General features: G+C 45.2%; 1 protein-coding gene across 1 annotated transcript in view; it reads right to left on the bottom strand.

Moving 5' to 3' along the window:
* Positions 1-25404, bottom strand: part of LOC144754794 (ATP-dependent RNA helicase DDX19B) — a 152164-nt gene that overhangs the window by 59403 nt on the left and 67357 nt on the right. The window contains exons 4-5 of the mRNA XM_078643008.1: positions 22761-22811; positions 16675-16810 (exon numbers count right to left, since the gene is read on the bottom strand). Of these exons, the coding sequence (XP_078499134.1) occupies positions 16675-16810; positions 22761-22811 (187 nt within the window). The remainder of the gene's footprint in view (positions 1-16674; positions 16811-22760; positions 22812-25404) is intronic.

Here is a 25404-nt window from a genome sequence, read left to right as displayed (position 1 = left end):
TGTGATCAATGTTAGGTCTCGCCTGTCGATGCGCATGCGCATCGAGCTTGCGAGACTATTGGGGCTTAAACAGTCTTTAACCAACTTGCAAGGAATCGTGGCGATTCCTTGCAGTGCCCGTGAAATTCAAGCTTAATGCGCATGTGCATTGAGCTTAAAAGCGCGTGCACATGCCCCCAGCCGCCTGCTTGCATGTATTTTCCCTCAGCCGCACTCCTCCCACACCCCCGCTCCGCCCCCTCCCCTGCCTGCCGTGTCGCGTTTCTTCAGTTCCCTTAGCCGCACTCCAGGCCCCTGCTGCTTTCACACCCTCATGCCGCTCTCCCCGCTCCGCCCCCTCCCCTGCCCGCTGTGTCGCATTTCTCCTCCCCCCTCCCCACAGCAATGCCCTCGTCTTGTTTTACCCGTTTCTTCTTTTCTCTATCTGTCCCGCGTCCCTTTCTCTCTTTGCCTCGCAGCGTCTTTTTTTTTTGCTTCTGATGCCCGTAGGTTTCTTTACAGTATCTCAAGCATGCCAAAAGTTCTTTTGATTTAAACATAAAAAACGACCATGTCTAGAACTTAAAGAGCAAGAGATTAGTGCCTTTCGTTTTTAAACTCTGATTTCCTCAAACAAACATGAGCCCGCGTCCCTTTCTCTCTTTGCCTCGCAGCGTCTTTTTTTTGCTTCTGATGCCCGTATTTTTGTGCAGGCAACCGAGGGGTTCATTCATGGCTGGCCGGTGGCCGGCCGTACTTTCAGTTTCCTGCTTCTCCAGCTCCTTCCTCTCTGCTGGAAACAGACAAAAGGCGCCAGTGGTGCACAACATAGACGGAGCCATCCGGCTTAATGATTGCTTTGGAATTCCATGTGTTAACAGTAAACAGACCAGAGGCGCCAGGAGAGCACAAGCCACACAGAGTTGCACCCCCACCTCCCCCTCTGGCCTTAGTTAAACGAGGTGTTTGTAACCAAGGCTGCGTCTTCTTTGGTGCGTTTATAATGTACATGGGATGTTTGGGTTCATGCTGGGTAGCGCTGCAGCCATTGACTCTCCCCCAGCCCTACCCTCCTTTGGCTTCTATAACGCACTGTTGTAGTACTGTTAAGGTGGGCTAAAATACAGGCACTTTCTTCTAAACTAAACATATGTTTGTCGTAATCTCTTTGTTTTAAAGTGCAAACAATGTTTTAAAATGCTGCCGCTGTTAGTTACACGAGGTGTTTGTAACCGAGGACGCTTCTCCACATGATCGCCTGCCTCTCGCACACATGTGAGTGCGTTTCAACTATGTTTTATTAGTACCGTGCTGTGTGTTGGCTTTTTCATATGTTGTCATGGGTCTATATTTTTATAATAATGGCAGCGCTTTAGGCAACGCCACCTGCAGATAATTACCCGGACGTCTGCTGAGGCAATCAGCAGCGCTGCTCTCGAAGAATAACACGGGGTACATAGCAGTGCCACGCGACCGGTCCGGCGCGCTCTCCTCCCTGCTACCGGGGGCCAAGACAGGCAGGGATATCCTTAAATTGCACAGCCAACGAAACTCCAGGGCAAATGTGGTAAGGGGATAAACAAGGGCACGGCGAAAACATGGCAACAGTCACCGCATGCAAAACTCGATTGCTGTTTAATTTCCTACCCCACCACCATACACGCATACAACCACCCACACATACAACCACCCACACATACAACCACCCACACATACAACCACCCACACATACAACCACCCACACATACAACCACCCACACATACAACCACCCACACATACAACCACCCACACATACAACCACTCAAACAACTACACACACAACCGCACACACATCTGTCGCACACACATCTCACACACGCAACGCCACTCACCCACGCAACGCCACTCACCCACGCAACGCCACTCATCCACGCAACGCCACTCACCCACGCAACGCCACTCATCCACGCAACGCCACTCATCCACGCAACGCCACTCATCCACGCAACGCCACTCATCCACGCAACGCCACTCATCCACGCAACGCCACTCATCCACGCAACGCCACTCATCCACGCAACGCCACTCATCCACGCAACGCCACTCATCCACGCAACGCCACTCATCCACGCAACGCCACTCATCCACGCAACGCCACTCATCCACGCAACGCCACTCATCCACGCAACGCCACTCATCCACGCAACGCCACTCATCCACGCAACGCCACTCATCCACGCAACGCCACTCATCCACGCAACGCCACTCATCCACGCAACGCCACTCATCCATTTGAAAAACGAAAAATGTCAAACTCTTCTATTGCGAGACCTATTGCATTTTCAATGCTTGTTTAGAATTAATACCCATGTTGAAGGAGTTTCACGACAATGAAGGACTAAATTATGTTTACGTGTCAGGACTGACTAAATTATGCAGCAAGAAAATGCAAATATGTGGCCCATTATTATTATTTTGCTATTTTGTTATTTTATTACAAAGAAATACTGTTAGTGAAAAAGTTTCAACTCATTAGTACAAATATACTGCTTGAAAATAGCAATCGCCAACCAACAGCTGAATGGTTAAAGTTTGTCACTGTGTAAAACCAGATGGTTATTTTTTTTAAACTTTTGATCGTTAGAGGCAGAAATACCTTGTTAAATCAGAAACTGCAAATTATACAGTAGGTGGTGGATTATGTGGCAAGCGTGGCATATACATAACCATGCAAAAAATAACATTGTGGCCGCGGATTTGCATATTTCTACTATACTGACTGGACAGTCTGTAGTACATTGTTCATGTTATTATCCTGTCCTTATCTCTCTACCTGCTCAGCCCAGTGTGAATGTGCTGCGTGGAATGTTGGTGTGATGATGCGGAATGGAATGTTCGGGTGCCTTAGAGGTGAAGTGTGACAGTTGAAGCATTGGCTGAGCAGCAGGCAGGCTGCTCCTGGCGGGGCTGCTTCACAAGAACTCAACAACTTGTAACTGATCTTAATAAATCTACCAAACTACATCTTGCCGGTTGGACTTAATTACTAAATATTTTGGTGACGAGTTGGTGACTAACCCATGTGTTACATATGAAATACCTGAACCTGGCTATCAAAGAGGATTTCATGATAAAGAAACCTTCAGAGCCTTCAGATGCTGCCAACGTAAAGTACATTTCCAGGAGGAGGGATTCACAGAAAATCTCTACTGTCCATCAATCAATCAATCAGAGCAATTTGTAAAGTGCGCTACTCACCCGGAAGGGTCTCAAGGCGCGGGGGGGGGGGGTCAGGATCCGTTACTGCTCGAAAAGCCAGGTCTTGAGTTGCTTCCTGGAGGAGAGATGGTCCTGGGTCAGTCGTAGGTGGATGGGGAGGGAGTTCCATGTCTTGGCCGCCAGGTAGGAGAAGGATCTTCCTCCGGCGGTGGCTCTGCGGATGCGTGGTACGGTGGCGAGGGCGAGGCTGGTCGATCGCAGCTGGCGGGTGGGCGTGTAGAAAGTGAGGCGGTTGTTGAGGTATTTGGGGGACCAGGTCGTGGAGAGCTTTGTGTGCGTGGGTGAGGAGTCTGAACGTGATCCTCTTGCTGACGGGGAGCCAGTGCAGGTTTCTCAGGTGGGCGGAGATGTGGTTGTGGCGGGGGATGTCCAGGACGAGTTGTGCGGAGACGTTCTGTATGCGTTGAAGTCTTTTCTGTAGTTTGGCAGTGGTGCCCGCGTAGAGGGTGTTCCCGTAGTCCATTCGGCTGGTGACGAGTGCCTGGTTGACCGTCTTCCTGGTTTCGGTGGGGATCCATCAGAAGATCTTACGGAGCATGGGCAGGGTGTTGAAGCAGGATGACGAAACTGCGTTGACTTGTCTGGTCATTGCGAGGGCGGAGTGAAGCCCAGGTTTCGTGCATGGTCCGTTGGCTTGGGGGTGGTGCCCAGGGCAGGGGGCCACCAGGAGTCGTCCCAGGCGGAGGGGGATGATCCCAGGATGAGGACTTCCATCTTGTCTGAGTTCAGCTTTAGGCAGCTGTACTTCATCCATTCGGCGACGTCCTTCATTCCCTCGTGTAGGCTGGCTCTGGCGTTTTCCGGGTCGTTGGTGAGGGAGAGGATCAGCTGGGTGTCGTCGGCGTATGAGATGATGTTAAGGTTATGATGGTGTGCGATGGCTGCGAGGGGGCTCATGTAGACGTTGAAGAGGGTGGGGCTGAGCGAGGATCTTTGAGGTACGCCGCAGATGACTTCGGTGGCCGCGGAACAGAACGGGGGGAGGCGGACTCTCTGGGTTCTTCCGGCGAGGAACAAGGTGATCCACTCCAGTGCTTTCCCAGAAGAAACCAAGAAGCTGTTCAACCATAAGCAGAGATGTTCACATGAAAGAAGAAAAAAACCGGTGCAGCATGCCTCGGAGCCTCACCAGAGTCCTTTACATCGGACAGCCCCAGCCCAGAAGTGCCGGTCTTACCTACATTATATTATTTGGACTTTGATGTATCCAGCACTGCTTGTGTCATCTAGACTAACAATATACAGCCTGTGAATTCATTTCGCTCTCGTATGAAGTTTTTCAGGCACAAATTGCGTGACCCGGAGCACATTCAAAATTCATATGGAATTTGGCTACACGTTGCAGTCAAAAGGAACGGAGGGGATTTTATAAGAAAACTCATCTTAAGGTTTTTCACATGGCATACATATCTTGGTTTCATACATCTGTAGAACATGGAGCTTCCAACGGTATGGCCTCTGCCCTGAATCTTTCATGGTAGTGTCTATTTTTGTCGGTTACACTGCATGCATGCACTGCACATGTTAATGGTTTGGCATAGTCGACTCTGTGCCGGCGGTCAGAGGCCACCTTATGTGAGAAAAACATAGTGGTGAGTATGTCGATATTTAATTTTTTCTTCACCATCTACAACGTCCTGCTGGTACGCTTGCCGTTTTAACCGTTATATGCTGTTTAAATATTGCACGTGCATCTTCCCTCGTGCATGAAGCCCGACGGACCACCTTGAGGATCCTCTGATGTGCGCCCTTCCACTGTATCAGAACTGGCTGAGTGACACTGTTTGGCACATGCACGCACCTGGAGCCATCCGGCACTGGTGTGTCCGAGTGCTGTTATCTTGAGATTTGTGGCAACACGCTAGCACAGGGGCTACGGAGTGTACCTTTTGGTCCAGCCTGCTTTGGTTATCATATGACCAGTCCTCGAGCAGTGTGGTCGGTTTGTTCTTACTTCGACAGCATGAGGTCAAGACCATATTTCAAATGTTTGGGTACTGTCTTCATGAATCTTCAGCAGTCCTTCATGTTTTTTTCCCTCTGACGTTCCTTTCCAAACAAGCTGCAGTATAGGGGATTTTACAACTTCGTTCAAGACGCGGCACACTCCGCATTATACACCTGGCACCGTATCTTCACGTGTACTCGTCTTTGGTTGGGAGCTTGCAGCCGCACACTAGGCTGCATATTGTTTGATTAAGCTAATATGCTGCCTGCTGTCAAGTTCGTGACTGTGCGTTTTCTGATGCACATTTTCCTCTGTTCATTCATGTTTTTTCAAACCGCATACAGCATAGGTTTTCTGACCAGAGGAAAAGGAAAAAAGTTTGCTGTACAAGTGCTGTTCAAAATGCCTCGGCATATTGCGTTTCGATCTTTATGTTGTTGACAATCTCATCGTTCAACAAAAAAAAGCTGCAGCAACATACTGGTCACAGTTTTTATTTTGTTTGACAAGAGACAAAGGAAATTATTGAGTAGAAAATGATTATATCTGATCTACTTTTCTTGTTGGAGTAATGTTCATTACTTGCTATGTTACACTCCCTTACATGAGGGATGAGCATGGGCTCTTGTCCCATTTCTACATTGTACATTATATGAACTCTATATGGGGGTTTTCTTAATGGGTTTAGTTCCCATTTACATGCGTTGTTGTTATTAACCCTTACACAGGGTATGTCTTATTGGGTTATAGTCCCATTTACATTAGTTCCTCACCCTTACATCAGGGGTAGGTTATGGGTGTTAGTCCCATTTACACGCACGAGTAGTGCATTACAATCCTTAGAGGGTGTGCCTTCATGGGTCTCAGTCCCATTTCTGCTAGTGTTGATCCTCACTTGAGGGTTGGCTCAATGGGTGTCAATCCCATTTACATTGTTCATGTCACTAAACTTTACAAGAGGTACGCGATTATGGGTTTGTTGTTTTTGACTCACACGTGGGGTGCCAAAATGGGTTCCAGTCCCATTTTCACAACACAGATTTTCTTTACTTACTTTAGGAATCCCTGGATGGGGCACAGTTTTCTGTGTCTACACTTATTACTGGTTACGTTATGCAAACATAGTTTTTCATCTGAACATGAAAATGGGGGAGGATGTGTGGTACTTTTTGTATTCTTATTCTTCTACTCTGTTTTCTGTCTTGTTCAGTTCTCCTTGTTATGTTATATTTTCCTTGGATGCTGGACTTTATTACTTATTTGGACATTCTTTGTCTATTGTTGTTCCCACATTGTTTTCTTACTCAATTTTTCATTTATATGGTGGGAACAGTATCTATGTATTTTGTGTGAAGGGGTGTAAGGCTAGCGTTTAGTTAATTTTTCGTGCTAGGTCTTGCCTCCTCCCATGCCTGTCTGGCCAGTGGGCGTGTTTGGGGGTAGCCATAGGTGCGTTTATGTCTATCTGCTGACTGGGACTCAATTGCACAAAGAATTTCACCAGGACGCCTTACCGGATATCGCCATCAACGAAAGGAGTGGAGCGGGTAACCGCCATTTAGCCCTGCAGCCTCCCTGTGTCCCAGGAGGGACTGACCACCAGCTCGCCACTTTACAACTTGCAGCATGCGCGGCGACTGGTGTGGGGTCGAGGCAGCAGGAGCGGCAGAAAACAACACCCGGGAGGAGGAGAGAGCAGCGAGAGGCGACTGTGGGCGCGTGGTGCAGGGACTCCATAGACCAGGAGTCCCCGCGTTGCACAGGTGTGCACGGCCGCGCCCACAGCAAGACACGCCCCCAGCCGGCCAAACCGGGTTAAAAGAAAACACGCCCAGAGGGCAGTGGGACTCAATTGCACAAAGAATTTCACCAGGACGCCTTACCGGATATCGCCATCAACGAAAGGAGTGGAGCGGGTAACCGCCATTTAGCCCTGCAGCCTCCCTGTGTCCCAGGAGGGACTGACCACCAGCTCGCCACTTTACAACTTGCAGCACCCGCTTCGCGGGTGCCGCTGCGCGGCGACTGGTGTGGGGTCGAGGCAGCAGGAGCGGCAGAAAACAACACCCGGGAGGAGGAGAGAGCAGCGAGAGGCGACTGTGGGCGCGTGGTGCAGGGACTCCATAGACCAGGAGTCCCCGCGTTGCACAGGTGTGCACGGCCGCGCCCACAGCAAGACACGCCCCCAGCCGCAACGCCCTACTTAAGAACAGTACAACACCGCTCAGCGGGACGCGAGCGGGACGGCCGGAGCGAAGCCCGGGCAAAGGGCGGGCCCTCTGAGGCCCTCCGAGGCCGGAAGAGGCAGGGTCGGGCCACCCCCCCAAGGTTCAGTATTGCCTATTATTATTATTATTCATTATTCTGCGTCATTTGACTATATTGCTGACTTTGGCTGTAGACCATGAGGAAAAACACTCATAAGCCCAAGATGCCCAACCTAAGACCCAGTACAAGAGCAAGTGCAAAAGCTAAAAAAGACCCCCCCCCGCCTCTACCAACTCTAACTGCCATCGATATAATGCTTAAGCAAACCATTGGGGCGGTATCTAACGCCATCGCCAACACAGAAAGAAGAATGTCCCTACCTCCTGTAACAATCATCCAGGAAACACAGGAATCACACTTCAATCTAACTGAGGCCTCACATGACTTGGTGGAGGAATTTGATAATAGTTTGCCAATTTCGCCTTCGTCGTTCGTTGAGCTCCCCTGTGCTCAGGCGCCAGTTGACATTAGCAGTGACAGATCCGGTGTACAAATAAACAACCAAAAAAATAACCTCCAAAGTACAAAGAAATCTTTTAACAAGGAAGGCCCTAAATGTGGGGGGAAAAAAGGCTCATCAAAAACAAAAAATCACAACCTAGTAACCCCCATAAACCCATCAACACCGGGAATCCCTTGCTGGATTACCAACATGGTGTCTGACCTTAAAACGGACCTCGAGCATTCTATCACTGTGTTGTTAAAACCCCTTATTGCCAAAATAGATAGATTGACATCAATAGTAAATAATAGGGGGAATGGCTTAAAAACAGCCCAAGCGCAAGAAAGTAGTTCAACAAAACAGAATGTCGCTGTATCCAAAAGTTTAACCAAAGATAAGGCCCCCACAAAATTGGATGTAGCAGTAAACAATCCTATTAGAGCTACACAAAAAGGCACCAAAGACACTATAAAGGTTGCCACTACGTCGACCACAGGTAAAAGCAACAAGCAAACAACCATTGGGAATAACACATTACCTCTGGGATCACCACAAATACTGGAAGGAACTCAGTCGCTAGACCCCAAAGCGAATGCCAAGACTAACCGGACTTCTTCTACAACAGGTAATAAAGAAAATAAAACAGCTACTCGCTTCAGGACTATTAACCTTCCACCTGAGGCATCGCCCTTTGTAGTCGTTTTAACTGGAGTCCCGCCGTTAAGAGAGGATCAACGAGAATCACAAGAACACCTGAGAAATAAATGTGCACAATGGTTACAAATTCATAGACCCCTCCCCCCGAATATCTGGGGAGAAATCCTATTCGTAGGAAGGGGGGAGTGGATCGGCAAAGGCACCAAGACCATAGCAGGGGACATCATCACGGTAAATTTTAGAGATATGGCAGCTGTAAACTTTATCTGTAACGCCCCTCCGAGCCATACCCGCTCACAAATACATCCAGTACATTTATCATATTTTTATCCCTTTTCGTCTCAAAGACCCAGGCAGAGCAATAGACCACCACCAAACAGTATTCCCTACATGGGTTACCAACATAGACCATCCCAATGGCAGAGACCAAGCATTGTCACGGCAAATTATGACCCTTCCCTGATGCAGCACGCACATTGGAACAGGTTCAGCACACTTGAAGGGGTGGATTGACAAGGAGGGGACAATCAATCCCCCACGAGTGTAAGGGAGAACGAGGCTAGCACTCTGCTAACAGGAAATAACAAGAGGGCAGGCAATGGTCCAGACCTTGTGCTCGGTAAAAGGGATAGTAGTAAACCACCGAACACAAGGCGGGGAAGAGAAGGTTGGATGGACCCTCCGGTACATGAGTCAATCAACAAACAGAGTAGATCAGTTGCCCTCAGCAAAGTAGCTGTTCAAAGCAGCATACAATCTAACCTTGGCACCTTTATGAAAGTGGGAAAACACACTATGTCTCACTTGGGAGCCCCCGAAAGAACCCCAAAGGAATCTACTGAAGCAAAATTATCATCCGTATCCTGGAATATTGCAGGATTAGCGGCCAAATTTGAATCGCAGGAATGGCTTAACTACATCAGCCAGTTCCATATTATTTGCCTGCAAGAAACTTGGGCCACTGAATTAAATGATTACAGCTTGGAAGGTTATAAAAGCTTTTCAGTACCAGCTAAAAAAGTAACCGCAGGGAGAGCTAGTGGGGGCCTCGCCATATATGTCAATTTAAATATTAAGGGCACCTGGTCAAACATTAAATGGCCATCACATAACCTTCAAATCTTAAGGTTTGCCTCACCAAGACTAACCTTTTTCCTACTTAATTGGTATAACGCCCCTGCATTGACGGAGAAGGGCAGTGCGGTATCCGAACTAGAAGAATGCCTGGGAAAATTGAAGTCCTTAAGTAAGACACCAAATAAATCAAATTTAATATTAACGGGAGATTTTAATTGCCACTTATGTGATAAACTGAAACCTTTTAATAAAGACTGGTCAAGATGCACCATAATGAAAGGGCCACATTTTGAACACTCAAAAGAGGGTTGGGATCTAGAGAGATTAACGAAAAGGTACAATCTAACCCATACCCTAGACCTTGTGGCATTGGGAGAAAAAGGAGAATTGACCCCAACATTTAAAGGAAGAGGCTGTCACTCTTATATTGACTTTACTTTAGTCTCCCCTATTTTAAAAAGAAATATTAGCAAAACCATTATCGAAGCCAGTAGTTTTAGTGACCATAATCCGGTCATTATTACAATAGAAGGCCTCGATTTTAATATCCCATCCAAGAGATCTGACATTATGGAAAATGCAGTGGACCAGGGGAGAAGAATCAAATGGGCCAAAATCGATGGGGATAGATTCTATAAAAAATTATTAATAGAGGCCTCAGTTGCAATCAACAAATGCTTGGACCCTAGTGTAGGCGGTGCCCAGGTGGTCAGGGCATTCGAAGAAATAGCGCATCATGTAAATAATTCTTTGAAATGTACTGGGCCTAACAACAACAATATGTTCTCTAATCCCCGTTGGTTTGACTCAAGCTGCACCAAGGCGCTCAAAAAATTGAAGGATAGTCTCCATTCTAAACCAAGGGATAAGACCATGGTGGCCAAAGACAGAGCCGAATATAAAAAAACCCTGCTGAAACGCAAACAAAGTTTACAAAACCAAGCTTGGGAGAATCTGAGGGACGCTGCGGAAAGGAAAGACTCTGCAAGCTTCTGGAAAGTGATTAACTCCCCATGCTTTCAGGATCAAGGGGTACCAAAAATTATGAATATCATCCTGCCGGAACAATGGCAGACTCACTTCCAGAGCTTATATAATCACTCAAGTCACCAAATAATTGAGGATGTATCAAGGGACCATCAACCGGCAAGATGGACTTTTCCCTGAAAGAAGTCGAAAAGGGAATAACTGGGCTCACTAAAAACAAGGCCCCGGGGCCGGATGGAATCCCACCAGACCTATTCTTGAGCAAGCCTGAACTGTGGTCGCCGGTACTTACCAGGGTGCTAAACGAGGCAGTGGTGGCAGGACTGCCTCGGTCCTGGTCATCGGCGACCATAGTCCCAATCTATAAGAAAGGGAACCGTGATGACCCCCAATGTTACCGACCCATCTCGCTTATAGATGTTACAGCAAAGGTACTTGGGAGAGTCATCTTACAGCGATTGCAAGATTGGGCCGAGGAGCATCAAATCCTCTCGGACATACAATACGGCTTCAGGCAAGGTAGATCAACTACCGACCAATGTTTAAATCTGTACCTCCTGATCGCCAAATACACCATCGCCGGGAAGGGAAACATTTACATGGGGTTTATGGACCTTTCTGCGGCCTTCGATCGTGTAAACAGGAGAAAGCTTTGGGCCATGTTATTAGAATTAGGAGTGGACCAACCGCTAGTTAATACCCTGCAAAACCTCCATTGGAATACCACTGCAAGTGTGAGATACAACCAGGATGGTAAAAAGACCGACCCCTTCACCTGTGCAAGCGGAGTAAGGCAGGGATGCATCCTTGCGCCCTTCCTTTTCTCCATTTACATTAATTCTTTGGAAAAAGACCTATTGAATCTTAAGGTGGACTCACCCCAAATCGGTCATCGTGCTGTACCCGTACTACTCTACGCCGATGACGCGGTCCTACTCGCAAGAACTCCTTTAGGACTGCAAAAACTGATTGATGGGTTCGTTGTGTTCATGGAGAAATTGGACTTGGCAACCAACCTGGAAAAATCTTACATCATGTCAGTGGGGCAACCATCAAAAGGGTCTTTTTCCTATCATATTGGGCCCCATATTATAGATCAGGTTAAGACTTTTTCATACCTGGGGGTATTATTTGATCACCATCTCACCTTTAAACCACTGGTAGAAAAGCACTCCTTGAAACTGGCAGCCTCAGTAGGCGCCATAATGGGGTATGGGCAAAGACTAGGCAAATGGTCGCCGGAACAAATATTAAATCTGTACAGGGCAATTTGCTGTGCGAAAGTCTCCTACGGTGCAGAAGTGTGGGGCTTCCTGGATAATAAAGCACTGCAGATCCAGACGGAAGAGAACAAATTCCTAAGGAGAATTTTGAAAGTACCACAGAGTGTACCGGCCCATATCATTCACGAAGAAGTAGGAGAACCCTTCATAGAAGATAGGATTAAAATTAAACCTCTTCTGGCATGGGTCAAAATATGGTCCAACCCTGAAGCGTCGTTAACAAGACAAATCATAGAGGATTGCTTGAAAAGAGACAAAGGTCAAACCATTCCCTGGCTGAAATATGTCAAGAAAGCCCTAGAAGAAATTGAATGTACTAACCTTTTTATAGACCCAGACTCTGTAACACCCGAGAGCAAGACTTTGGTAAAAAAACTTTTCACAGCCCATCTGAAGACAATAAGGGCAGGAAAAGAAAATCACAAACCAACCAACCATTCTTATAATGAATTGACAGCTAAGAATGGTATGGAACCTTATTTGAGGGTCATGTTTAACGCTCAGGATCGCTTTTTTATGACACGGTTTAGATTGAACATGCTCCACCATTTACTTGCAGTCCCGGCTGGGTTCACCCACACAGTGGAAGAGAAGGGTACCTGCGGCTGCGACCACAGGTCTCCGCAGGATACCCTTCACTTCATTTTACTATGCCGATTTTATACTATGCCTAGACGGAAGTTCCTGGTGGGGATCCTGAAAGACCTAAAGTTTAAACATGCCAGATTGGCCTTGAGGTTTTTCAAGGAAGCGGAGGATGCCCACACTCTTTTTTGCATTGTAACCTTTATTAGAATGGCCATGAGACTGAGGAACACTAGAGAAATTGGTCCTTAATATTTATTCGGCCCTTGATCAACTTAAACTTAGGAACCCTGGGTCTACTTAGAACGTCAGAAATCCTCCTTTTTTAAAAATTTTTAACATTTATATCTTTTATGGGAAAATTATGATGGTGATGATTTTTAATTGTCATGTGTGTATTTTGCATTTTGTGCTTTTATGGTGTCTTTTTAAGAACCGAATAAAGATTACAAATTGAAAATGCCATATTATTTTATTCTACACTTTAATTTATTTAAAGGGGAGGATGGGTTTTTTCAAATTGTGTATATCTTATCTATTGTTTCCTCTTCATTTACTTCTACGCATCTTTTCACTCTTTCCTTTTTAATTTTTATTGCATATGTTTAGCTGCATTTGTGTAATTCATCTTAATTTCTTTTTATGGTTCTTCTTGTTGTTACTTCTTTCAGGTAACCACAGTTATGCTTCTGTTTTATAAGAAAGGGGGATATGTAGTATCTTGTTCATGTTATTATCCTGTCATTATCTCTCTGCCTGCTCAGCCCAGTGTGAATGTGCTGTGTGGAATGTTGGTGTGATGATGCGGAATAGAATGTTCGGGTGCCTGTGAAGTGTGACAGTTGGAGCATGAGCTGAGCAGCAGGCAGGCTGCTTCACTACAACTCCTCTACATGTAACCTACTTCAATAAATCTACATAATGTACATCCTACTTGCGTGGGCCACGTTACTACACAGTGGCCCAAACAGTGTGTGATTAGTGTCATCCAGAATACTAGTTCTCAACTTTCAACACCCTGAAGCAAAGATTGACTGCGCAACCAAACTTCTGTTTGAGAGTAAAATATACAGAGGGAATCGTAGATAACCAAATGGATGGTAACATGTGATCACTTGAAACAACAGGCAACAGTGCTCACCACTAGCACTACCAAGTACAGTTTGTTATGCATTTCTTTGCTTTAAATATTCCTTCTTTCTAATTCAACTCTAATTATGGAAATGAAGCAGCAGCCTTCCTAAGAATTTCAGTTGTCCAACGAGAGAGATCAGTGGATACTAAACATAATGAAATGCATTTGCTCGGTTTTTCAACTAATAGTCAGGCTCTATATTTTCACGGACCTCGCTTTACTTCTACATGCATCATGGCCCAATGGAAAGGAAGTGGTGGCCAGCTCCAATTAGCCCACTTCTTGCTTCTGCAGACAGCATCTTGATCTCCCGTCCTGATCAAAAACCTCTTTCTTACAGAACAAAAAAGGACTAAAAATCCAAGCTTATATGAGTGACAACTGAGGAAATCAATAAGATTAAATACCCTTTTTTCAAGATCCGTCTAATGTGGAGCACAAGAGTAGTCTTAAGTCGTAGATCTACCTCAGAGCGTCTATAGTTACATAATCAAAGGTTTAACTTTGATACACTTAAGGGATCCATTGGTGCCCTTCTCTGCAGCCAGCTTTTCGGCAACACCCCCACACAATTATGTACTGACCTTTTTCCGTACATTGTTTTTTATTAGTTATTGGGCAAGTCGCAGTCATATTTCAAAGCACTCTACAGTTACGTTACGAATGCAGCCTGTAGTACACGTTTTTAACTGTACAGAGAAAATCATTTTCTCAGTTCTTCAACTCAGTGCATCAGTTTTTGTTTTTTTAAAGAAATAAGCAATGGATTTGGTCAGGTGAGTATGGGCAGAACTGTTTTTTTCAGCAGGCATTTCCTGCTCATCCATGCACACTTTTTAAAGGCGCTTATCTGTATACAGATCTACTTAGTCTGGCTCGGTGTCTGCTTCTCAAGTCTGCTGTCTTGGGTAAAACAGTACTCAAAGGCAGGCATTTGGCCTTTCCTGAGCGTCAGGGTAAGGTCACATGGTGCCATGGAACCCCAAGGAGCGCAGCACTGCATGAACTGCAAGAGCGGCAGGGCTGCAGGTAGGTGCTACGAAGAACATAATCGAAGGTTTGTAACATTCGCGGCCGGCAAATCAAGAGCAATAAGGACACTAAGCGCAACAAAAGATATTAAGGAAGCAAGAAAGCCACAAAAGAGGATGCAACAGAAACCTAAGAGGTGAGAAACAAAAGGTTCTGAAAAATAATTATGAAAGAAGGAAAGTAACAAAAAGGATACATGTAAAAGCATCAGAAGAAAGGACAGAAAAGAAGGGGAATAGTAAGAGAGAAGTAGATGGCGAGACAACAAAGGTGAGAGAAGCAGGAGAAGACGTCAATGGAAGTGGTCAGGGGAAGAGAGACTATAGCAGCACAACATTTTAGACCAGGTCCCTAAGACTGAGGTCGACTCAGCGCAGACTTCCCCACTCCTAGATGCATGATCAGAAGCAGCCGAGGAGGATAAGCAACTGCTGTCATTCCTGCATCAATTCTGGGGTAGCTGAACATCAGAGATGCCAGCAAGACTGATCTATTAACAGGATTTGAAAAACACAAAAACATATTGGAATACTGTGCCTTCGATGAAGCATAGTTATGTTCTTCTAAATGTAATATATATTTTTTATATCCAAAGACTTTTCTAGCAAGATAGCAGCATTACGCTGCACTTTACTTAAGAAGCCAGTAAAGACCTTGTTACAACACTATTTTAAGATGCAGAGCAGAACTGGCCAGAAAAAACCCAGGAATTCTAGATTTTGCTAACTGCAGCATGTTTTGCAATCTGAGCTCTGTATTTTTATTTCAGTAGCTTTTATTGATAAACCAAAGGAGTCCAACATTATCAATTATGATCATTCACAGTGTGACTTTTTGTGTGAGGATCTTTTGTATATCAGCACAGAAAATATGTTAAATGTAGTAGAAGTTTTAAGGCAAGGTTTCCCCAAAACAGGAAGGTTTGGGCAACACAGCAAAGATCTCAAACTGTAAGCCTTGCTGCTTAGGACCGGTGAAGGATCTAAAATGCTTGTTATGATATCCAGAGGTGTACCTATTTTGGTTGCCTTTATGTGGACAGTTTGTTGCTGCCAAGTGGCCCCATGGAACAAACAAGGTAATGGACGCGTTGCTTGAATAAACCTGGAGATCAATCCAAGGGCATTCCATTCCATCGTTTTTCAACCACTATACTGCTCAAGACAAAGACCTGCCACATGCACATCAGCCTTGGTCCTGCTCCAATAGGAACCGTCCCACCCTAACTGCTAAGCCAAGGCCCCTCCAGATAGGAGCACAATTAACCCCAGACAGGAAGACTGACGTGGAATCTGCAAGCTCCACAGGCGGAGATTAATGCAAGCATTCCACTATTACTTTATTTCTTGCAGTGGAGATTGTAAGTGAAATGGGGATGCCCAGACATGGGCCGCTGTGCTCACTGTGCTGTAGGACTTAAGCTATACCTCACTTAGTGTTTCCAGCAGGTGGTGACCTGGCCTGGACAATTCATATTGGGGAAGAACCAAGGAAGCTTTGCATACAACTGGTCTATGTATAGAATGGAAACATGGGCAAGAGCTGACCGACTTCAACACATCCTCAAGTGATTACCAGTGGTTCAGATGAATTTGAGCCTTCCTAACATTCCTTTGCCGTTTGTTCCCAAGTCACCCCATGGACTCAGATGCCTTCTTTGATGGTAAAAAAAAAACTGTGTGGCTCTATTCTATGGCAGCTGCTTGTACCCATTTTGGTCCTCCATATCTATGTGTCAACATAGATTTCACAACTCAACCTATCACACGAAGCTACTTTGTCAGAAAACTCATTGCACATGTGGGTTGTGAGTGACTCTTGTCTCGACCTGGATTAGGCGCCGATGCTTCTGTGAGCTCTCTGTTCTAGCATTCTACCTCAGGATGCATTTGCAGATGGTGAAGCCGAACCCCCCCACTAGTTAATTTACTTCACAGGTACTGGCTGCAGACAACCTCCATACTGATAGATACAAAAAAGATCGCCCACAAACCCCAGCCATACCCTCTACCCTGGACTCACAGCCTCAGTTCCTCGAAGGACTTGACTGAGTAAAGCGGGGAGTTGGGGTCCCGTTGCAGCACCTCCACTTGGTTGGTGTTGTTGACCAGGTTGCTGCGGATCAGTTTGTTCAGTAGAGACTGGGCAGCTCGGTCCTCTGCGGGAGGTAACAAATTTAGTAGAATTTTTTTATTAACATTTTCAGCATTTTGTAGTTCAAAACCTTTTACAGTATTTTATACATACTAAAAAAATCAACATGTAGCAAACAAACAATGCAAACTGGATTTAATATTTAAAGCTAACTGAAAAGCAGCGTAATTTAACCTTGTGTGGTTCATTAGCAATGTGACCTTTTTTTAAAGCCACTACACTCCCAAGTGGAAATCAGTGCTGTGTTTTAGTGAAAGGTTACATTCCTCAAAGAGATAATTGAATAGAATCGGAATGTTTGAGCTGCTAAATAAGTTCTGAGCTGTCAATTTTATGGACTAGTTAGAAGAATATAGGTTTGGTAATCTGGAGCCCCCATGATTATTTATTTTTCACAGGTGGGGCGCAGCAGTAAAACTTTGATGTCCACTGGCTCTAAGTCCAAACCCCCTGCCCTCACTATATGTATCCCTTGCACAAAACCTGTCGCCTTCTGTGGAAATGCCTCGGTAAGAAACAAAAGACTCGACTGGTTGCTAAGATCAACAAGCGAACCCAAGTATAGCCCAACAGGATAACACTAGCTGAATTGGCAATGTTACAGACACTTTGCGAGCATGTAGGTGCTATGAAAATATCGGAGGGAAACAACTCTGCTCCAGAAAGTGCTTGCACCTGGTTTTCGATGTAGATCCGTGTTTTCAATGTTATATTTACCAAACAAATGTTAATTTCTTCTCTGAAGTAAAAGCACTGACACACTGACATTTTGGAGTGTTTTTATTTCCCAATTCTCTACCCAAGTTCCTAATGTCTACCTCCTCCAAAAGAGTGAATGGATTGTGCACCCTGGCTACAAAGCGATAGTCAAGGGTCACTTGATTCCTGATTGGGGGTGTAATGATCTTTTGGTCTTGTGACACTAGTGGTATACACAGACGCCCCCAAACGATACTACCTAGTAACCACCAATTGTCACAGGACATTTGGAAAAGGTCTCTATTATGAAGTATGATACAGTGAGGTGTATCACTATACAGTGTCATGTAATGCTACTAGGTTAGGACTGTGCAGCGTGCATTTGTGAGCTGTGGTAAATTGTGATGTGCTCTAATGTGATGTTGTGTTGCACAATGCATGTAGGAAAGTGCCCCATTTTGGACACGGTCACCCCCATTTATTGTCTGGTATCCAATGCAATTTTGATATGAGTGCACTGGGTTCCTGCTATTCAAGTCCCCAGTGCCAGTCCTCTTTCCCCAACCTAGAATCCCCCCTAAATACCTTTAGCACCTCCTGCAAGCCATTAGTAAATGGAACTCATGGAGCCTAGGGCAGGCAAGCTAAAGAGGGTCTCTAAGGGCTGCAGCATGTGTGGTGCCACCCTAAGAGACCACTCAAACCCAACATGGGCTGAGTGCAAAGGTGGAGAGAAATGTGAAAACACAACATGGCACACATTAAAGTTTGCCATGCCTGCAGACACTGCATATAGTATAGATAAAAACAGATCCTGTGCACACGCAAATGAAGCACGTGGTCCTAGTGTCAGGACTCAAAGTTACGTGCAGAATGAAAATTACGTGAAAGTTCAAAAATCTCAAGCACAAAGGTTCGTGTGGTTGAAGAATATTTATAAGTCAATTGTTGGTCAGTACAGAGAATAATACACGTCTTTTGTCTTCATTCCCCCGTCTGATGAGCGGGGTATTTGACGACCTACATTCTCAGTTTAATACTCACGTGGCCGGCATCATACCAGATACCACCACCACGGTCTTGATTATACTGTAACCTTCAGCCCTGATGAGTCACATCTCATTCACGGTGTGACGAAACACGTGTCGGCTGGCTATTATTCTCTGTACTGACCAACAATTGACTTATAAATATTCTTCACCCACACAAACCTTTGTGCTTGACATTTTTGAACTTTCACGTAATTTTCATTCTGCACGTAACTTCGAGTCCTGACACTAGGACCACGTGCTTCATTTGCGTGTGCACAGGATCTGTTCTTCTTCTATTTTGATTTAGGCCTTCCTACACCTTTGCAGGGGTTGTTTTGCTTTTGGGTTTGTGTTCCCCTGTCCTGCTTTGCACCGCGTGCCTATCGCACGAACATTTCAGTCCAGTGATCACACTGCTCGGAGCGCCACTGCTTCCTGTTCTCTCAACTCAAACCCATTCTCTTAAATATAGTATAGATAAGCCAGCCCAACAACAAGTCTTATAGCCCTAAGAGTGTGCACTATTCTAATTGTGTGGGCATTTCTGCATGAGCAAATATGCCCACCTGATGTCCAAGTCAATTCTTAGCTATCACAAGTGGAAAGGGAAACCATTTTAAGCACGCGCTGGACAGTGAGAAAAACGAGTTCCCCCAGTTACATGATGGCTTCAATGAAATCTATGGTGATTGTAATCAAAAACTTGTATTAATAAACCCACACTGATTCCAGAGGTGAATTTATTAATACATGCACCAAGAGGGCACCTTAGAGGTGCCCCCTGAAAACCTACCAGCTTCTCATGTGCTGGCTGACTGGTGTAGAGAAGCCTGCCACCACAGACAGGTGTCTGACTCCCTGCAGGTGAGAGCCTACCCTCTCTGGGAGCAGAAATAATGCCTGCTTTCACTGCAGATGGTGTCACATCCTCCGAGCAAGCGGACTAAGTAATAAACATATCAAGGCAGGAGGCTTCAAAGGCCTCTACTGCCTTTCATATGGGACCATGGCTTTCCCAGACAGAGGAAATGCCGACTCCTCTGCCCTGGAACCATTCGACACCAGGACAGGTGGGAAATTAGATATGCTGGGAGGCGTGGTGCACTAACAGGCCAGCCACATCGTTAAGGAAATTTCCGCCATTTTGGTAATGGCAGAATTAGGAACTCTGGGACAGGGTTATACCCACTTCCCACAGGAAGTGGTCATTTAGAGGGGGTAGTGACCTCAAGGGTAAGTAGCCCCTTGGCTACCACCCTTGACTCTCCCTTAACACACCTAAATCTAATATTTAGGGCAGCCATCTGACACCAGAAAAGCAGCTTCTTACAAAGGGGAGAGGGGTTGGCCTAACGGCTAAGGCGCTGACCTCGGACCTGGGGATCTGGGTTTGAGTCTCGGTAACGACGCCAAAAACCCCCTGTGATTCTGGGCAAATCACTTAATCTCCCCGTGCCTAAAAATGAAAGTGTGTCCTCATGTAACGTAACTGGTGCTATGTAAAGCGCTCTGATAACTGATTCGGTTCGGTTCTAGTTCGCGCTATATAAAACTCTGCAAAAAAAAAAAAAAAAAGATATCAAAAAGCTGCAGAGAGCAAGCAACCAACTTGGCCCTAGCCCTACCGGCATGCCTGCTGCCCCAGCCAATAGCATCAAAGACGATTCGTCCTGCAGCAGCTCAGATTCCAAAAGCCTGGAAGAACTGCCAGAAATTCAAGGAGCTACCATAATCTCCCGTGGAGTAGCGAAGCTACTATCCTGCATGCACTAAAGAAGAACCGGGAAGACTTCGAACTTCAAAAATCTGACACCGGAAAGCATCACTGCACCCGTGCACCCCAGCCCGAGTCGAAGTGGGCCAACAGTGCCAATGAGGCCCTGAGACCCAGCAGAGACTATAACCCCGCCTTCAGTTTGCTTAGACTGGACTTCCAGACGATGCCTGCATCCTTTTTGTGCAGGCCCCCCTCTACCGAGAGGGTCTCCTACAGCCCAGACCCGACGCCTAAAGACACCACTGTACCCGTGCCCTTCAGCCACAGGAGAAGTGGACCAACGGTGTCCCTATGCACTCGAGCATCCGGAGGACCCTGTGTGGTTCAACTGGACTGGCCTCCCAGTCCCAGCCTCTTTACCCCAGGACTATTGCCTATTGAAACCAACGGGACACACAATGCCATAAAGCACCTTTGCACCCGGATGCCCCAGACCCTACCAAGGTGACCTGTTGGTGCTGCCTTGGACTTTGCCCCATACTTACCCTAACTCCAGAAGATGGGCCCTGTATGTTGCCATAGGATAACATTGCCACATTAGAGACAATACAAGTTACCTACCGTTTTCTTCAAAGCTGCTATTTAAAAAAATACTTGCCCAACAAAGAAGTTCTTGGTGTCTAAATATAAAAATGAGATATTTTCTACATTGGTGTGGATCCCATTTATTGTGTGTATCATTTATTGACTGTGTGTATGCAATAAACACTCCTCCTTGATAAGCCTAAGGCTGCTTGATCATACTACCACTAAAGAGAACCTCGGATTGTTAAATTAAGTCCTGGCCACTCATAAGGGGTACCTGTGCTCTCTACACAATACGTATTTTTTGGTGTATGATATAAAGAGCCAGCTTCCTACAATGTGTTACAAAATGGTGTCACAGTATTCAGCAATGTGACATTCCAAGGTCTGATATGGGGTCCTTAAATGTTATATGGTACAGTATAGTACAATTGTGTATGCAGTTTTGTACAGGTAGTATAGAGTGATATGATATTATTGAGCACAACGTGGATGTGGTATAATAAAGATGGAGACGTGATGTTGCACAGAGAGCTGCTATGTGACGCTGTAAGTTCTGGTGTTATGTGGTGCATTATTCGATCAAGGTAGCAAAACCATGTGGTGATGTGTCGTGTTGTGTAGTGATTATGTGCGGTCATGAGAGGACATGTTGGAAGGTGAGGTGCACTATCTTATGGGGTTATGTGGCGCTGGGTGAAACAATAAGGTGTGTCAAATTGATAAGAGTAGTGTGTAAGGTTCTCTTAGAGAGAGGTGGCACGTGCTTAGTGAAAAAATACTGCCCTCACTCACAAAATTGTGAAATGCTTCATCATCGGGCTAGCTTCAATACACCCCTGCGCAGACTAACGCCTGGGGTGGAGCAAACGGGAGGGGAAGACCATACAAACATGTAAAATAATATATGTAATGGATTCTGGGATCACAGAAAGAAAGAGTGCAGTGAAGATTAAAACTAGTTCAGTGGTATCTTTATTAAACAATTTATTCCTAGACCTAAAAACGTGAAGGAAGGTGGTGACAGGAAAGTATTAGAAGTTCCTTCCCCCCTCCTTACTGCCAGATTGTCAACATGTTCCAACAGTATTCATCAGAACCTTTCAGATCCCAGTGTCTTAAAATCCCTCAATACCCAGAATTTGGAGTCCCCGAAACCACTTGTAGATCTCTACACGGCAAGTATGTGACAAGAGGTCCAGTCGGAGCACCACTCTTGGAGTAAATGTGACTACAATGGGTCTCCGCCTCTTACTCACCAGTTTAAGCATGCGCAAATGTAAACTCGATTAACTGAAGTGTGTTACTGAGTGGGTCCCTCTCCCTGCGAACAACTGTTTCCGGGAATTCCAAACTCAGGGTATTGAGGGATCTTAAGACACTGGGATCTGAAAGGTCCTGTTGAATGCTGTTGTGACCTGAAATTGTGGGCATGTGTCAAGCAGCAGAAACCTGTCAAGAATCTGGTAGTAAGGAGGGGTGAAAAATTCAGAAACTGCCTTTATTTTTATGTGCCTCTCATAAACAATGTCTTATATTAACATACAATATATCATGCCCACATATTACGGTCTTTCTCTGTTCAGTATGCGCCTTGTCCACAATACATCACTGGATTATCGCCTTCTGATGAAAGACCTAGAAACTAATTGATCTACCCAGTGCATTAGATTAGCTAGAAAATGTAGCTCTATCTTAGTACATGCATTAGCACAGTGTGTCAATTTTGACATCAGTTACAAAGCCAGGAAAAAAAACCAGTAACTAGCACAATTTGCAATAACCTAGACATAAAAGTAATGCAACAAGGGCTGTGACAAGTTGGAATACAAAATAGCATGAACATGTACAAAAACCCTGTATATTCCAGATCTCAAATGCATGATAAGGGCCGGTCTCTACACACTAAAGGTGGATCTCACCCTTTTCATCATCATCCGTTTTCTCTGGGTTATCGTCATTGTTAACAGCACCTGAAAGAAAAACAACTAGTAAACAATGGGATAGGACAGAAAAGATCATGTGTCTGAATTGTCAGTAAAAGGCCTATGATTTACAAGGTAGTCACAAGTGTAACTTCGAAATGCCTGCTGCTTTATACCAATCATTTAGATGCATGGGAAGTCAAGTTTTGAGGGAACGGTCGAAACCACACGTCTCTCGTTTACCCTCTAGTAACAGAGTTCCTTTTTCAACAAACTTGTACATGAATGTTGGAAACAGTAGACAAGACAGCAAATTGATTGTGGAAATAGTTTCTTTAGCAGAGGCTGATCGGAGTAGCCCAGTTAGAAGACTAACTTTTAATAATTACTCTTACATTCCAGTTCCTATATGTGGTACAAATCCTAAGCATGGTAGACGTGTGCCTCTGACCAAACTGGGCATCAGGTAATGTTCAATGTATAGTTTAAGAAAAAAAACAGTTGCCAGCAGGGTTCCATAGGACCCATCACATTTGATGTGCCTGTCCTGTTGAAGACGATGGACCAGATAGTAAATACGCCTTTGGTACCATATGGAGAAACGGAGTAGATCTAATGCAGACTGGGAAGACTCAAAAAGGCTACAGTTACTATCCTATATTTGGTAGTTAGAGGTAGGGCATACATTGTTTAATATCCTCTGGAGCCCAGCAACAGCAATCCATATCCTGTGGTTGTAGATTGGGGTTTTTGTAACCAAGTGTGTTAATCCGATACAGCCCAAAATCCATTATCCTTTGAAATGGTGAGAGGCTGCTTACCTCATGATCTGGAGGTGGGGAGGCATGGTTTTCATGGCCAACCATGCAGCAGCTTTAACTGGACGTCCTAACTGTCCAAGTTAAAAAGGAGGGAAAGTACTAGCGGTTAGTGGCCTAGATCTAAAGAGAGTTCTAACCATGACAAATCTCGAATGGGGGGAGCTAATGTTAATGTTTACCAAGTAGAGTCCTGATGCTAGTAGACCGTACTTGGCTTGTAAGGGGCAGTTAAAAATGTGTACCAAATGTTCAAAGCCAAATATGAAACATAACGCAATTAAAACAAACATTTTGTCCTAAAAAAAAAAAAAGATGCAAACTATAACACAGAAGCCATAAGGAAGAAAATCTGGAAAGGTGGAAAGGAGCTGGGTAAATATTAACTAATAGCATCTGGCTAGCAAAACAGAAGATTCACATCAAAAGCAGGTTTATAAATACATTTGTGCAAATCATATGTCTACTGTTCACATGTTACTGTTTTAATACAATAATATTACTTAATGAGCATGCATAACCACAAGTATAAAATGAAGAAGGAAAATAAGAAGTTAAAAAAGGACTTCCCTTCCTACAGCATATCGGATGTAAACACAGGACATGGAAGGATGGTCAATGTAAGCCTGAAGGGGTGCGGTTAACCTAGGTCAAAGCAGAGCGTGATATGAAAGTAGTGAATCCAGGGCAAACCAAAGATGTAGAATGCAGCCCAAGGGAAGGTGCTGATTGTAAACAGATAAGGACAGAGTTGGCAGGCCAAAGCAGAATCGTAGGGGGAAAGCAAACAGGCAGAGATACATGGAATAGAGGTGTACTAGAGGGGGTGGATTAAGCCTCCACAAGAGGGCCATCGAGGGTTGAATGTAAATGGGGGACTAAGGCATAGAACCTGAGCATGAAAGAAATTTGGGGTTGGAAGGGCATGGAGCAGAATAAAACAAGCGTTTATAACTGCAGTCACAAATTAACTCAAACTGGAGAGCTGCGAGACAGCCGGTGTGGTTCGGAGTAGAAAATCACCTCACATCTCACTAGGTTTAGGTGAAGCTGACATACACATATAAAAATGTCCTATGGGCGTGCATAAGCGATTATGATAAGCTTGTGCGCTTTCCACATTCCTAATCAATTACTGTATGACTCGTTTCCAAGAATATATATTAAACCATCAACATTTGTGCAGTACTGTCGAAAATGAGGCAGTATCTGTGAGGCCTGCACAAATAACATGACTACATTTGTCCTTCACTGGGAACCAAACACCCTATTGTATCACTTGACTCAGAGGGTAGCGTTGCAGAGCAGTCTGAGGCTTGCTCAAAGGAGGTGGTGTGGGCTAGTAATCGCCATTACAGGGGCGCAGCAAGGACACTCAATTGACTGTCCAGTCTGTACTTTGCTTTATAAAAGTAAGAGTACATTTATTAAACTTACACACTACTCAATACTATGCACCAATTTACAAATACACATAAGCTGTTGTAATTACTTTGTGACATTGCATAACATCTCCACCCATCCTGCAAGGGGGGGGGGGGGGGGGGGGGGGGGGTCTAGTACCACCAGTCCCATGAATGAACATCATCTTGTCCCCCCTAATGCAGGTAGTTGAACATAACCTGGAGCGAGGGCCTTGCGCACTGGCCTCATCCCAGTGGCACCCACCCCATTACCTCAACAAGCATTTAAGATAGGCGCACCTGCCCTGGTGACACATAACCCTGACTGAGAATTTCCTACTGACCATGAAGTATACACCTCTATATCTTATGGGCTAACAGTCTGTGTTCTTCACTGAAGCGCCGCAGCAAGAATCTATG

Source organism: Lissotriton helveticus, chromosome 5_1 (genome assembly GCF_964261635.1).
Source record: "Lissotriton helveticus chromosome 5_1, aLisHel1.1, whole genome shotgun sequence".
Lineage (NCBI taxonomy): Eukaryota > Metazoa > Chordata > Amphibia > Caudata > Salamandridae > Lissotriton > Lissotriton helveticus.
This window is presented reverse-complemented; position numbering and strand designations above follow the sequence as displayed.